This window comes from Anguilla rostrata, chromosome 19 (genome assembly GCF_018555375.3).
Source record: "Anguilla rostrata isolate EN2019 chromosome 19, ASM1855537v3, whole genome shotgun sequence".
Lineage (NCBI taxonomy): Eukaryota > Metazoa > Chordata > Actinopteri > Anguilliformes > Anguillidae > Anguilla > Anguilla rostrata.
In genome coordinates this window covers 1184184-1198781 of record NC_057951.1, presented here as the reverse complement: position 1 = coordinate 1198781, position 14598 = coordinate 1184184, and the positions used below count along the sequence as shown (strand labels likewise).

General features: G+C 44.1%; 1 protein-coding gene across 1 annotated transcript in view; it reads right to left on the bottom strand.

Moving 5' to 3' along the window:
* LOC135245712 (uncharacterized) overlaps positions 1-14598 on the bottom strand; it is a 114755-nt gene that overhangs the window by 80442 nt on the left and 19715 nt on the right. Inside the window, exons 6-13 of the mRNA XM_064318976.1 lie at positions 13448-13537; positions 12142-12235; positions 10499-10765; positions 8857-9159; positions 7947-8198; positions 6636-6983; positions 6197-6318; positions 5575-5794 (exon numbers count right to left, since the gene is read on the bottom strand). Coding sequence (XP_064175046.1) covers positions 5575-5794; positions 6197-6318; positions 6636-6983; positions 7947-8198; positions 8857-9159; positions 10499-10765; positions 12142-12235; positions 13448-13537 — 1696 coding nt within the window. The remainder of the gene's footprint in view (positions 1-5574; positions 5795-6196; positions 6319-6635; positions 6984-7946; positions 8199-8856; positions 9160-10498; positions 10766-12141; positions 12236-13447; positions 13538-14598) is intronic.

Here is a 14598-nt window from a genome sequence, read left to right as displayed (position 1 = left end):
AAAGCTAGAAAAGGGAAATTCATTATTAGTTTTTTGTACAAAAGGAAAATAAGATAATGTTTCAAATGTTTGTGTAAAATTCAAACTAACACTTGGGGGGGTTAAAAGTTTCCAAAAAAATCTTTGGGATTTTTTATTTCTTTTAAAAGAGGGGCATTTTTTGGTTTTATTGAAAACCCCGATGCAGCCCATCAAGGGCCTGATAAAAGCTATAAAGGGAACCAGGATTGATAGTGCAGGGGAGATCTACAGTATGCAGTGTTGGTGTCCCATGTAAAGGGCGAGAACATCTGCTCCAAAAAAAAGCAAAATATCATGCAGGGGGGCTGTGAGAAACCACATCGCTGGTCTTTGTCAGGAAAATGTAGTATTCTGAAAATTTTCAAGACCCTAAGGCAGAGGAATCCCTTTCTCTATTAGTATTAAGAGAATAGGGTCAACACTTTGAAAAAACAGGATGTTGCCGAAAGAAGGATCTGGAAGGCCCAAAGCCTCGTCATGCAGGGATGACCACCTGCTGAAATTTACGTTCTCAAAGACGGAAAAAAAGCCTACAAATACTGTCATCAGAATTCAAGACCTCAGAAAACAAGACTCTTTTGAAAAAACAATAACCAGAAGGTTATCTAATGCGGTTTGGGGTTAGAAGATGTGTTTAAAAAACCATTGCTGTCTCAGAAAAACATCAAAGACAGAATTAAGTTTTTGGCCCGAAAATGGAAAGTTGATTCAGAATGGTTCAGCAGAGTTGTGTGGAGTGATGAATCATGTTTTGAGTTGCATGGTGATGCTCCAGAGAGGTGTCTTTGAAGATCTGGTGAGAAATACAATAGTGAATGCATCTCTACCACAGTTAAGCATGGAGGAAGAGGTGTCATGGTGTCGGGAGCCTTTTCAGCTGCAGGTACTGGTGAGCTGCGTCACTGTGAAAAGTCAATTAACGCTTTGGAATACAGGAGAATATTGCAGAAAGGCTTGCTTCCTACAATTGAAAAGTTGTTTTCTAAAGAGGAACGATCAGATGTTATTTTTCAATAAGACAATGCTCCTGCCCACACTGCAAAGACCACCAAAAAGTGGCTTGAGAACAAGTCCATCAGGCTCATGTTTTGGCCTGGTCAGAGTCCAGATTTGAACCCTACAGAGAATATTTGGTCTCACATTAAAACACAAACTAACCAGGAAACAGTTTTCCGATACTCATCTACTGTTTGAAGCCCTCAACATTGAATGGAACAACATTGACTCTTCTTTCTGTAAAAAGCTGTCCGCAAGTTTACCCACAAGGCTTAAACATTTAAAGAAATCAAAGGGAAAAGCTCTCTCATACTAAGTTACTTTATCTATTTGTTTAATTCTTGCTAATTTCCTGGCCAATGATTTGTTGTTAAGACCATTAAAAGCTTACTATTTTGCCATTTTGGGCTTGGCCCATTTGTTTTGCCCAGAAGTGTACAGATTGCAGTGGCGGGGAGTTACCATTGTGAACAGATTGCAGTGGTGGGGAGTTACCATTGTGTACAGATTGCAGTGGTGGGGAGTTACCATTGTGTATAGATTGCAGTGGTGTGGAGTTACCATTGTGTACAGTTTGCAGTGGTGGGGAGTTACCATTGTGTACAGATTGCAGTGGCGGGGAGTTACCATTGTGTACAGATTGCAGTGGTGGGGAGTAACCATTGTGTGCAGTTTGCAGTGGCGGGGAGTTACCGTTGTGCAGTTCTCATCTTGGCTGCATATTCTGCTCAGGCAGTGAAGGTAGATGTGGGAGTGGTCAGACATGGTGAACATCTGAATGGAGAACCTCTTCCTTTGAGGGGAACTGCTCCGGAGGTACCAGCGGAAGGTTCTGTCGTTTGGGCAGCTGAAAGGATAATGGGCTGTGTGCCTAATTAAAGCCTTTCACACACATCCAAGCGTCCTGTATTACTGTCATTTACCTCCACCCCCTTTTGAACAAAATCCCCCATCACACTCATTGAAATTTATTAGGAGCACAACGCACATACTCTAATGACAATATAGCTTCAAAGAACAATTAACAGGGGCCAAGAGCCAGTAGCCTAATTAAAGTCTTTCTCTCAGTCTTTCTACATATGACGACAAAATATTTAGAATATGGCCCAATGTGTGAATACCAGCCAAAATGTGAGGCTATCATGCTCATTAGCACTCTGGCACCACCTTCAGAGTCTGGGGTTAAAACACTATTGTTTGTAAAGCAGAATTTCATTTTGAGGATTGTATTAGTTATACAAAAAATAAAAAATAAACCACAGTACCAGCACATGAAATGTATGACCAACAATGTGTGATGGAATAACAGACAAACAAACAGGCTGGATTATGACACACCAATAAAGAACCACACATGCCATTAGATTAGCCTTAGTGCTAACAAAGACTAAGGTATTTTCATTGAGCCCAGGCTCTGTAACAGTTGTACATGCATAACTACTGAAAATGCTAGTTTGAGGCTTAATGTCCTTCATGCTACTGCCGTGGATGCTGATTGGATGGCTGAATGAGAGAGGGGTGTGTTTCTCACCAGTCCAGACCAGGCTTCATGCGGGCTGTGCTGGTCTGGAGCAGCGGGTAGGCACAGGTCCACAGCACCTTCAGGTCCCTCCGTGTGATGGATCTCCCGCTGCTGAGCGTCACAGTCAGCGCGTTCCTCAACTCCACATGCGTCCTGTTAATCTAAATGAGCAGAAAGCGTGTTACACACCCAAGGCATTACACACTCATAATACCCAGTGTGATGTGTTACACACCCAAGGCATTACACACTCATAATACCCAGTGTGATGTGTTACACACACAAGGCATTACACACTCATAATACCCAGTGTGATGTGTTACACACACAAGGCATTACACACTCATAATACCCAGTGTGATGTGTTACACACCCAAGTCATTACACACTCATAATCCCCAGTGTGGGTGTGGTGTGTTACACACACAAGGCATTACACACTCATAATACCCAGTGTGATGTGCTGCACTGCTAAGCTGGAAAGGTACTCAGTGAGGACCTTGGGACAGGCAAAGGTAGTGAGGGGTGCTAAATAGAGAGATGGGACAGGTAGAGGTAGTGAGGGGTGCTAAATAGAGAGATGGGACAGGTAGAGGTAGTGAGGGGTGCTGAATGGAGAGATGGGACAGGTAGAGGTAGTGAGGGGTGCTGAATGGAGAGATGGGACAGGTAGAGGTAGTGAGGGGGTGCTGAATGGAGAGATGGGACAGGTAGAGGTAGTGAGGGGTGCTGAATGGAGAGGTCTGCTAGAGTAAAGTGTGTCATTGTCTGAAGGGAGGAAGAAGCAGTAGCATTTGCAGCTTGCTATGCCAGGTTTAGTGAATCAGTTTTGTGATGGTGTGCATTCCCAGAATGCACCAGCTGTGTGCATGACCTGGATCTGGTGCCGGTACTCACAAGCGTTTGGCCTCCACACTGGGAGGGGGCGCCAGTTATCCTGTAATAATAAAACTGGTCCGTCTCGTTGATGGAGCAGCGACCATCATTGAGGACAACAGTCACATTCCCGCCAAAGTAGTGGATGAGGAAAGGCTTGGAGATGCCCCCAGATACATGGTCCTTCAGGCATAGCGTGAACATCCCCTTCTCTGTTAAGACATGATGTTCTTTAGTCGCATTATGTAGACATAGTTTTGATTAGCCTTTGGTTCATTACTTACAAAAGTGCATGAAATGCTAGGCTATGCCAATGCTGCCATTTTACAAGTAATACAGAAACAGACACAGCAAACTGCAGCAAACCACATAGGGTGTGTGCATGTGTGTAAGAGCAGCAGGCGTGTGTGTGTAAGAGCAGCATTATAGTCTCTCACACACACCATTATACTCTGTATGAGAGTATAATGGTGTGTGTGTATGCGTGTGTGTGTGTGTGTGTGAGTATGTGTGTGTAAGAGCAGCATTATAGTCTCTCACACACACCATTATACTCTGTTTGAGAGTAAAATGGTGTGTGTGTGTGTGTATGTGAGTGTGTGTGTGCGCGTGTGTGAGTTAGTGCGTGTGTGTGTGCGCACGCGCGTGAGTTTGTGTGCGCGTGTGTGCGTGTATGTGTGTGTGTGTGTGCGTGTATACCATGGCAGGCAGGGCTGAGGATGGGGCTCAGGCTGTAGTACCCCGGCTCAAACACGCAGGTGAATGAATCCAGGATGTTGATGCAGACGGAGTTGGAGCTGCACTTGTTCAGGGCGGGGGAGTCACACTCATCTGGGTCTGTGGGTTACACAGTATACTGTCAGTCACACAGAGAACACAAGTACACAAGTACGCAGTATACTGCTGCTCCACTCAGTCACACAGAGAACACAAGTACACAGTATGCTGCTGCTCCACTCAGTCACACAGAGAACACAAGTACACAAGTACACTGCTGCTTAGGGGTGGGCGATATGGCAAAAATATCATATCACAATTTTTTTCAGGAATGATCACGATCCACGATATGATCACGATTCTTTTTCATGTTGGTTTTTAAGACTATTTTGCAAGTTAATGAACAGTGCAATCAAACTAATATCCCTATTTAAGAAAATATTGCCCTTCAAGGAAACAAAACCTAAGGGCAGAGCAACTGATAGAATGTGTACTTTCACTGCAGCCCGATACTCCCGATCTCTCTGGAAAGGCAGATCGTTGAGACATTTTAATCGTTCACAATCTAGTATCGTCATACCGTCCACCCCTACTGCTGCTCCACTCAGTCACACAGAGAACACAGTATGTGAATGCTGGGCGTTGCTATAGCCTCTGGACACCAGACTCACTGTCATGAGGTGAGAAGACCTCGTCTCCCACAGTTTTTACTGAGCCTGGGATACCCTGCATTCCCCTCAATGTGGCAATGACTCCCTCCTCAGGAGAAACCAGTTGAGCCTCCTCAGCATGACTGGATTGTTATATGGCAGCAGTGTTTAGGAGTTCCTCACCATTATATAGAAGAAGATGATATACTTTATTGAACCCCATGGGGTAATTTGTCCTCTGCATTTGACCCATCCTTAGTTACCTAGGATCAGTGGGCAGCTGCCTCTCTGTGCTGCGCCTGGGGACCAACTCCAGTTCTGAGGCCTTGGTCAAGGGCACCTGCAGGAGCGCACCTAACATGCATGTCTTTGAGTGTGGGAGGAAACCGGAGTACCCGGAGTAAACCCACGCGAACACGGGGAGAACATGCAAACTCCGCACAGAAAGACCCCAACCCGAGATTCAAGCCCACAACCTTCCTGCTGTGAGGCGACAGTGCCAACCACTATGCCACCGTGCCCGCCCTAAAACAATGTTGCATCGCATGAGCTGTCTGTCTATCTGTCTCTCATTTACATTTCAGGCATTTCACAGACACTCTACAACCTTGAACCAACAGCCTTGGAGCAAAATGTTATACTGCACTGCCACCAACACTTACACACACACATGCACAAACACACACACACACACACACACACAAAGGTTTTATTTCACTGGGAACAGAACAGCTAATATTCCTCTGTCAGCTACCCATCACACACAAATCCCCCAGCATGTCTCGCACCTACCATCCCAGTAGATGCTGTCGTCTGTGACGGTGATGTGGGCGTGGCCGAGAGAGATAATATGCTGCAGCTGCTCCTCAGGGCGGAGGATCACTACCCCATCCTGGCTGGAAACATCAAAGCTTTCAAAAGTGATCTTGGTTTTTGTTTTCCTCTCGCTGTCTTCAAACGAGATCAGCTGCACCTCCGCTTTTGGCCAGAACTTACTCAGTAAGTTCTGCAGCTGGTAAAAAGGAAATGGAAACCAAAAAGAAAATTGTAAAGCTGGTCCATCGTGCACAGTTGGCACAGGCTGACTGCAGGTGCCCAGGTGACCAGGTGACTAACAGAGGCCTGTCCCAAGTGAAGAAGTGAGAGGAGGATAGTCTCGCTCGTACAAACCACAGCAGGGGTGCACAAGGGCCCGTCCATTTCAGGATATTAGGCAAACTTTAGCCTGATCAAATCTTAATCTGAGATTTGTAAAAACATCAGCAGTGATTATCAAAAGTGATTGTTTTCAATTTTATTGAAGGTGATAAAAGTTGAAATAAAATAATGCTGTGAAAACATGTACGACAAAACGCTATAAACAGAACGGTGGGATAAGCGGCAATGACTGCTAGGACCCGGGAACAGGACCCACCTTGCTTTTAATAATGCCCTCCAGCAGGACTCGAGCTTCTGCCCTCGGATCCTCCAGCGATGGCGGCATTGTCCATGGCACAACAAGGAACATTTCATGGCTGGGGAGGTGAACCTGCAGTCCTACAGTTGGGGGGTTAGGGGCACAAACACTGATGTAAAAATGTGTCTGAATGAAAGCTTTCTGCAACCAGCCCATGTTACCAGCCTTCAGGACACAGACCTATCGTGGGCCTGACCAGAGTCCGTGGTTATGAATAAATGTCAAATTTTTGCACCTGTGTATGCAACCACATATGCAAGCCTTTAATAAGATAATTCAGGCCAACTTCAAAACAAAGAGGCAGTCTGTCAGTACCAGCCTGCATTAACACTGACCGAGTCAGAACCAGCCTGCTTTAACACTGACCGAGTCAGAACCAGCCTGCTTTAACACTGACCGAGGCGATCTGTTGTTTGGTCTGCAGAGTCAACAACTCTGGGTAGCAGGATGTCTCCAGGGGCATCGTTGGGGGCACTGCCAGGGACTTCCTCTGGGATGAAGTAGAGCACAGCTGGAGCTCCACGCTCGCCACCCTCGCACTCTGGCACCACCTCCAGGTCATACGGGGAGCCAGGCCTCAGGCCCGGCAGAGGCAGGGGGGGGCCTGCCAGCCTCCCCTTCCGGACGCTCGGGCCGCCCCTCTCAGAGAGGCGGTACAAGAAGGCCACGCCCACCCCAGACCTGCCGCTCCACAGGGCTATCGAGTCCTTCTGCCTAAATCGGAGATCCAACACTTCACCAGGGCCTGTGGGCAGAGCAAACCAGCAAACATTCATCAGGGCCTCCCCAACACTTCCCCAGAGCTCCTTCCTAAATGACTTTGGGCTTATCCTGGCCTAACGCAAGCTTGGAGTTGGTTGCTAAAGGGCGAAGAACGGTGTGGGGTGGAATTTGACGGTGCCTCACCGAAGACAAAGGGCATGTGGAAAGACCAAAATATCTTTCCAACCTGCAGTTTACCAACAACAAAATTTGGAGAAATGGAGAAAAAAATGCACGTTCAACAAAATGTTCAGTTTTCATCTAGAACATTTCATGAGCAATAAACATTTTACATTATTTATTTAAACATACATTGCGCCAAATTCCAAAAATATTTGAGACAAGCATTAATGAGTTTGAAATAAACAATTCTTCTGTTCTTCTGTGAGACTGACATCTCTCTCCAATAGGAGTCAACAAGTGTTTGATCAATAGATAATTAAGGCCACCACAGAAGTGCATTCACCCACAAGTGTAGGTTTTCCATCCATTCAACCTACGGATGTGGTGTGGCTGTCACACCACTATTTGTCATTTGCATCTCAAAGCAGAGGAAGTCAGCTGGACCATAATTATCACCTGTCAAATCACTGGATTCAGATGATCATCCTTTTCATAGTTGACTGTTTGTAGCCAATTTTTTAACAGACCTCTCCCCCTCACAGCCAGGTCCCTCCCCCACATAGCCAGGCCTCTACCCCACGCAGCCCGACCCCTCCCCAAAACAGCAAGGCCTCTCCCCCAAACAGTTAGTCCCCTCCTCCACACAGCCAAGCCCCTCCCCCACACAGTCAATCCCCTCTGCAAAACAGCCAGGCCCCTCCCCCACACATCCAGGCCCCTCCCCCACAGTCAATCCCCTCTGCAAAACAGCCAGGCCTCTCCCCCACACAGCCAGGCCCCTCCCCAATACAGACAGCCCCGCCCCCCAACGCTATTGGCCCACCTGTTTTTGTCTGGATGGTGCTAACGCTCATGACCGTGCTGTCCCCACACAGGGCCTCCACCCTGCAGCTGTACTGGTGGCAGGGAAGCAGGCCTGTCACTGTGTGCCAGGTGAGGAGCGTGGAGCTCTGGAGCTCCCCCTGGTGGTACACCTTAAAGCTGGAGATGGAGGAGATGTTCTGCACGGACCAGCTCACCGTATAGTTGCGGGAGCCAAAGGAGGACTGGTGTAGGTTTATGATTTCAGAGTTTGCTAGGGGACAAAAAATAAACAAAACTCTTTCATCAGGCAAAGCTTTCAAACAGTAGTATCCAAGACAATATTAGCATTCCCCTGTTAGATGTGTTGGAAGTGATGAAGTCGATTCACTGTTCAAAATTAGAGGAGAGATTGGCACACAAACTCTTAATCCAGCACATCCCATCATGTGCCAGGTCATGCGCCAGGGACACACTTAACAAAATCACATGATTTCCTTTGGCAGGAGCTTGGTAATCCTGCACTGACAGCAACATCTAGTGAAAAATCCAAGAAACCTACAAGTACATTAAGTAAGTTGACAGGAAAACCACACAGGTTTTTTCCACTAGCCTCTACCCTGGGGCTAGATAAAAGAATGCATCAATGTAGGACTGCACCATACATCTAACTGCAGTTTTTAAAGCGTATTAAGACTAACTGCGGGATTGTAGTGTATAGGCGTCTTTTTCTTTAATCTGTTCGCTCCGGCATTATTTACTCAGTAAGTGCTGAATGTGCTGTGGTATCTGCCAAAGGAGGTTATTTTGAGAAAAGTTGTTTTCAAAGTTGTTTTAAGTAAAACTTGTGTTATCGTAGGTAGAAATTGAAAAATGTCTGTACTTTGGTTTGTTATTCAATAAATGTCAATAAATTAACTATATATCCATACCAGAGTTTCCATCGCTGAGGACCATCCTGCTGAGGCGGGACTGGCCCGTAGACTGGCACACCACCTGAAGCCCCAGCTGCACCCTGCTACAGGGGGGCAAGCTGCCCACGGTGAACACCGGGCTGCCCAGCGTGTGTCTGAAGCTCCTCTCCTCCAGGACGTGGCCAGAGCCGTCCACGTGGAAGACCGTTAGCAGGAAGGCGGTGAGGCCCGAGGCGGGGTCGCTCGGGGGGCAGTCCCATCCCACGGTCACGCTGTTGCTGTCCCAAGCGGTTACCCTGAAGTTCCTGGGCACGTCAGGATCTGGGCATTCACACAGGGAACTTAACACGGCACTCTGAGCATGCACCAGCACAGCCAAGCTTTACAATGTGATCATTCACACAAACAGGCTAACCCATGAGCCTATGCATGTTCGGCTACAGTAATTGCACAATGCTAATGAACCAGCTGGTGCTCATATGGCAATAGGGCAGCTCACAGAAGTGTGTTACTTATCATACCTCCAAAAGAAGGGAGTCAGCAAATTAGATAGATACAGTGCTAAGTAGCAAAATATCCTACTGGATCAGCATTATGTGAACCTTAGGTTCTCCATAATACAATGCGATCAAGTTTTGTATCGTTACAGTAGAAACCTGATAACATGGGAAACAAGTTGTGTCTTTGGTGGTGGGGTGCTGACTAAAAATCTTGATACAAATCGGTCAGTGGCCAGCCAGATACCAAGGCTAACCCGGTGTGATAAGCTTACAGAGATAGCACAAGCAGGATCATTGATCTGTACTGTTTGGTCCGGATTGTGTCTTTATTTCATGACTTGGTGTTTTGCTTTGATCTTTTTGTATATATGGGGAAAGGTGCAATGGTTCAGGGAGACTCGTCTAAACTCGTCTCCTGCGCATATGCAAATGTGTATAGCCATTTCACCACTCACATTTTGCACCATTGTATATCGTTATTATTACTGGACACACTGAACAATAAACTGCATTCATTTTAACCTGCCATTCTTCGTTGACTCTTACCACTGTACACCTAGCAGTTTAAGGTCCTAACATACACATAGAACTGAGGATATCAGCACCTCGTAGTTACTGGCCTATACACTAGTGTTGTAACAGTTCATACTCAATTGTATTTATGCAGGCTACACAAGCCAGAGACATGTCTGCCTCTAAGTTTTAGACAGCGATCAGTATAGAGGCACACTACTGGTGGAAAGCAGTTTCCTCTGGCCATGCATAACTGTTGGCAACAGAGGAAAGGTGAAAACACTATTTTGGAGTCAGATAATCAAGATTACATGAAATGAACCCCATTCCAGCAAGACTACACACGTTCCTTCACCACACAGATACTTCCACTGTTTGGTTTGCGGACGGGTTTCTTACAGTTGGTGACCTCCACATGCCGTATGGAGTATCTGAGGGGTTTCTTACATGAATCTAATGGTGCTCACATATACCTGCTGGTGCACATCTGAATCTACTGGTGCTCATATGAATCTAAAGGTTCTCTTACAAATATACTGGTGCATATATGAATCTAAAGGTTCTCTTACAAATCTACTGCTGCTCATATGAATCTAAAGGTTCTCTTACAAATCTACTGCTGCTCATATCTACAGATGCAGTCTTACCGGTGAGCGCGGTGAGGCACAGGACCACGGGGCCGAGCGCCATCTCCACACACGCCACGTAGCTCCGGCAGCCGTCCAGGCCAGCGAATCGGTAGTGCCACCTGCGCGTGGTCTCGTTGCACAGGACCGCCAGGCCGTCCAGGTCCGGCCGGTACAGCGCCACTCTGTGCAGGGGGTCGGGGAGGTCATGGGGGCTCCCTCGCCAGGAGACCAATAGCGTGGAGGCACCCCGAGACTCCGCCCTCAGTGGAAAGCGGTGGGTGTGGCCTGGGGAGAGCAGGGTGTGCTTGAGAAACTGGCATTGTAACCCAGGAGGTCATTTATGCCAAGCTGCACTGCTGATGGAGCCTTCAAAGACACCAGTTTCCATAGACGAGCTACTGTTAATGGAGAACAGTAAGCCAACATCTAATCTATTAAGCCATAAAAAGATAATGTTAGTAAAAAGCTAGAATTCTGGAAACCTGAAATGAGGCAATGTTCATTTTTCAGGTGTGATACACAGCTAACAAATTATTCATCAGATATACAAAAGCATTCTGATATTATATTCAACATGTAGAGTGATACAGGGACACGCTGTTGCGTTGCACATAAAGTCACGGATTAAAGCCAAATTTACAGTTACTTAAACTTTACACAGAATAACTGCCCACACCAACAACTAATAATTATCAATATACCTATAGTAGCAGGTTTCATTAGATCATATTGAATTATGACCTAATGGAACCTATCACTCCATCTATTACACATCTAAACAGCAACCTGAATCTAAGCTTTTAAGTTAAATGTTGAATTAACATCAAATTCATTAGTATTTATCATAGCAATACTGGTTTTCTGATACAGTATAACACCTGTTAAACTGCATTCAAACAAAATATATACACATTCCAATAACTGTTAAACTTGTAAATAAATAAAAAGAAACTTTCTTTATTTGTATAGTGATCATTTCAATTATCCATATGGAAACAATTTAATTATCAGTATGTATGTAGTTATCCAATGAAACTGCTTTATACACTGATGTGGACCATTTAACAAACTGATTCTAAGCTTTGAAGTTATGTGCAAAAAGCCCCATGCATTTGGCATAGAAATTAATTTAATACCCTGAAATTATATTCTTAGTAAAAATAGAAATATTCTGGTAAATTACATAAGGAAAAAGGAAGTTCTGGGGCCTGATGCATAGAGTTCGCGTGGATTTAATTGTATTGTACAACCATTTGCGCAAATTGTGCATACACATTTTGTACAATTTGCTTAGAAATTAATAAAAAATTTTAAATCACACATGCAGATTTTATTTATAAATCACAAATCCCTAAACTTGTACGCTCGTGAAGGAACTATATGACTCTACTAAGTGAACACCCTCAATTTCCTTATATGGCGGCATCGTTTCACCATTTAAATCTCTTGGAAATAGCAGTAAAACTGCTAAATTTTAATTGTAGTAAAACAGAGGACATACTGGCAGAAAAGTGAATAAAAAAAGAATTTTCAGAATGTTAGATTTAAATGCTGTTGCGATGCAAACAATTTAGAATGTGTTAAAATTCAGATCTTTGAAAACCTTATCTGGTCAAGTTCAGTTTCTGTTGATGTCCTTTAGTGTAAAGAGAGAGGCATACCAAGTGCAATGATAAAGTCCTCCTTTTGGTAGAGATAATGAGTGTCGTTTTCACAGGGAAACACTTCATTTGGCTGGAATGCCTTGAGAGCTTCCTGTTGTGAAAGAGAAATTGAAGATTCCCAATTAGCCATTCTAATGAAGAATTTAGGGGTCCGATTAACCACATTATCAACTCGCTTTTGTTAGACTACAAAAGGGAAAACAGGCACTTGAGAAAAGTGACGACAGCACTAAACTTTTCAGTTTTACTTTTCAATAGTTTCCATGTTCATTCAAACATCTTGAGATGAGAAATTTGAAATGGCTCCAATTCAAAAGCACAAACCATGAGAGGGTCCACAGTGCTAAACATTCTGGTTTCCCCTGTGTCAAAATAAAGCCCCACATTCACCAGCTGAGATCTGGTGACTGCAAAGGCCATACCATATGATTCACATCATTTTCATACTCAAACCGTTCAGTGACCCCTCAAGCTCGGTGGATGGGGACACTGTCATCCTGGAAGAGACCACTCCCATCAGGATAGAAATGTTTCATCATAGGATAAAGGTGATCACTCAAAATAACTTTGTATTGATTTGCAGTGATCGTTCCCTCTTAGGGGACAAGCGGACCCAGACCATACCATGAAATTGCGCCCCACAGCATAACAGAGCCACTGGACGCCCTCATTGTAGGGGTCATGCATACAGGCCTGTACTGTTCTCTTGGCATACCCCACACATGCACTCGCCCACTTGTGGAGAATATAACAAGGCAGTCCATTCTCTCCATTATTATTTGCTCTTGCTATTGAGCTCCTGGCCGCGATAAGATCACATGACCATATACAAGGTATTAAGATTGGAGGTGAAAGTCATGTTATTTCTCTGTACGCAGATGACATTTTACTTTACTTACAAGACTCCTTACATTCAATTCCAGTTTGGCGATCTATCTGCTTACAAAATCAACTGGTCCAAGATCGAGATCATGCCAATTTCCAAATTTAATTCAGATTCTTTAAAAGGCAAGTTCAATTTTAAATGGTCTCCAGACTATATGAAGTACTTGGGCATATGCATTCCCAGTAATATAGAATATGCTTATCTGCTTAACTATCCCCCAATAATTGATGAAGTTACAAGCAATCTGAAAAGAATGAACTAACTTCCTATCTCTTTTATGGGTAGAACTAACATTATTAAAATGTCTGTTTTACTCAAATTCCTTTATTTGTTTCAAAACTTATTACAGCTCCCATATAATGCTGGTGGTCTAAACTTGCCAAACCTCAAACTCTACTTTCTCTCAGCTCAACTTACCCAGGTCAAGCAATGGTTTTCCAGCTCATTAAGTGCATGGGCAAGAGTGGAGTCCCGTGGCATTCTTCCATAAGAGTTGAAATACCTGCCCTATATTGGTTTACAGGAGGTTAAAAAAATTACCAAGAACCCTACTATCGTTAATAGTTTACAAATATGGAAGAGCTCCCATAAACTTATGGGTTACAGTGAACGCCTCTCCCCCTATACTCCCATATGGAGAAACCCCAATTTCTCACCCTGTTTTAATTATGACACATTCAAGCCGTGGTACGACAAGGAGATAAGGGAAATAACAAATCTTTTTGATAATGGTATATTTCTCTCTTTTAATCAGTAGTTGCAATTAATACAATCTACCTTCCACTCACTTATTCAGGTTTTTCCAAATTCGTCATATGACACAGACAAGTCAAGGCACACTTAAGGAACCCAAACCATCCAAAATAGAATGTCTCATCAATAAGGATGTTTAAATTTCTAGATGTATTTCTAAAGTATATAAATCCCTGTTAGAATGCTTGTTTACAAGCACAGATGTTATGAGATGTAAATGGGAAAAGGATTTAGAGATGGATATAAGACAAAAGACTGGTCTTTTTTTTTTCCTTCATAAAATGAGTACTGCAATGTCCTTTCTTTGCTGGCGTTGCAAAAAACAAAAAGGCAACTTTTATCATGTGTTTTGGTCCTGTAATCTGGTGTCAACATTTTGGAATTCTGTAATTGACATTATAGCACTATGTTTAGACATTTAGATCCCAAAATCACCTCGCTTGTCTTCTTAGCACAAGCAACATGGACCCTTGGAATAAGCTTCACAAAAAATATTGACCTTGCTTTGATCGCTGCAAGGAAGTGCATTACAGTCCATTGGAAATCAGATTACCCTTCTTCAGTATCGCATTGGTTAAATTAAATCTCCAGCTACATTCCATTAGACAAAATTGGCTACAACATAAAATGTAAGAGTCAGGACTTTTTGAAAATATGGGAACCGCATATAGATTTTATGGCAAGAAGGGCAGCTTTAGGGACTAATGATTGAAATGCTGGGTTACAATGTTTTTCTTGTTTTTGGCAGTGTGGCGGTATATGGTAGTGTTTGGTTTTCTAGTGCAAATTGTAATGTGATATGGCATAATTTTGCT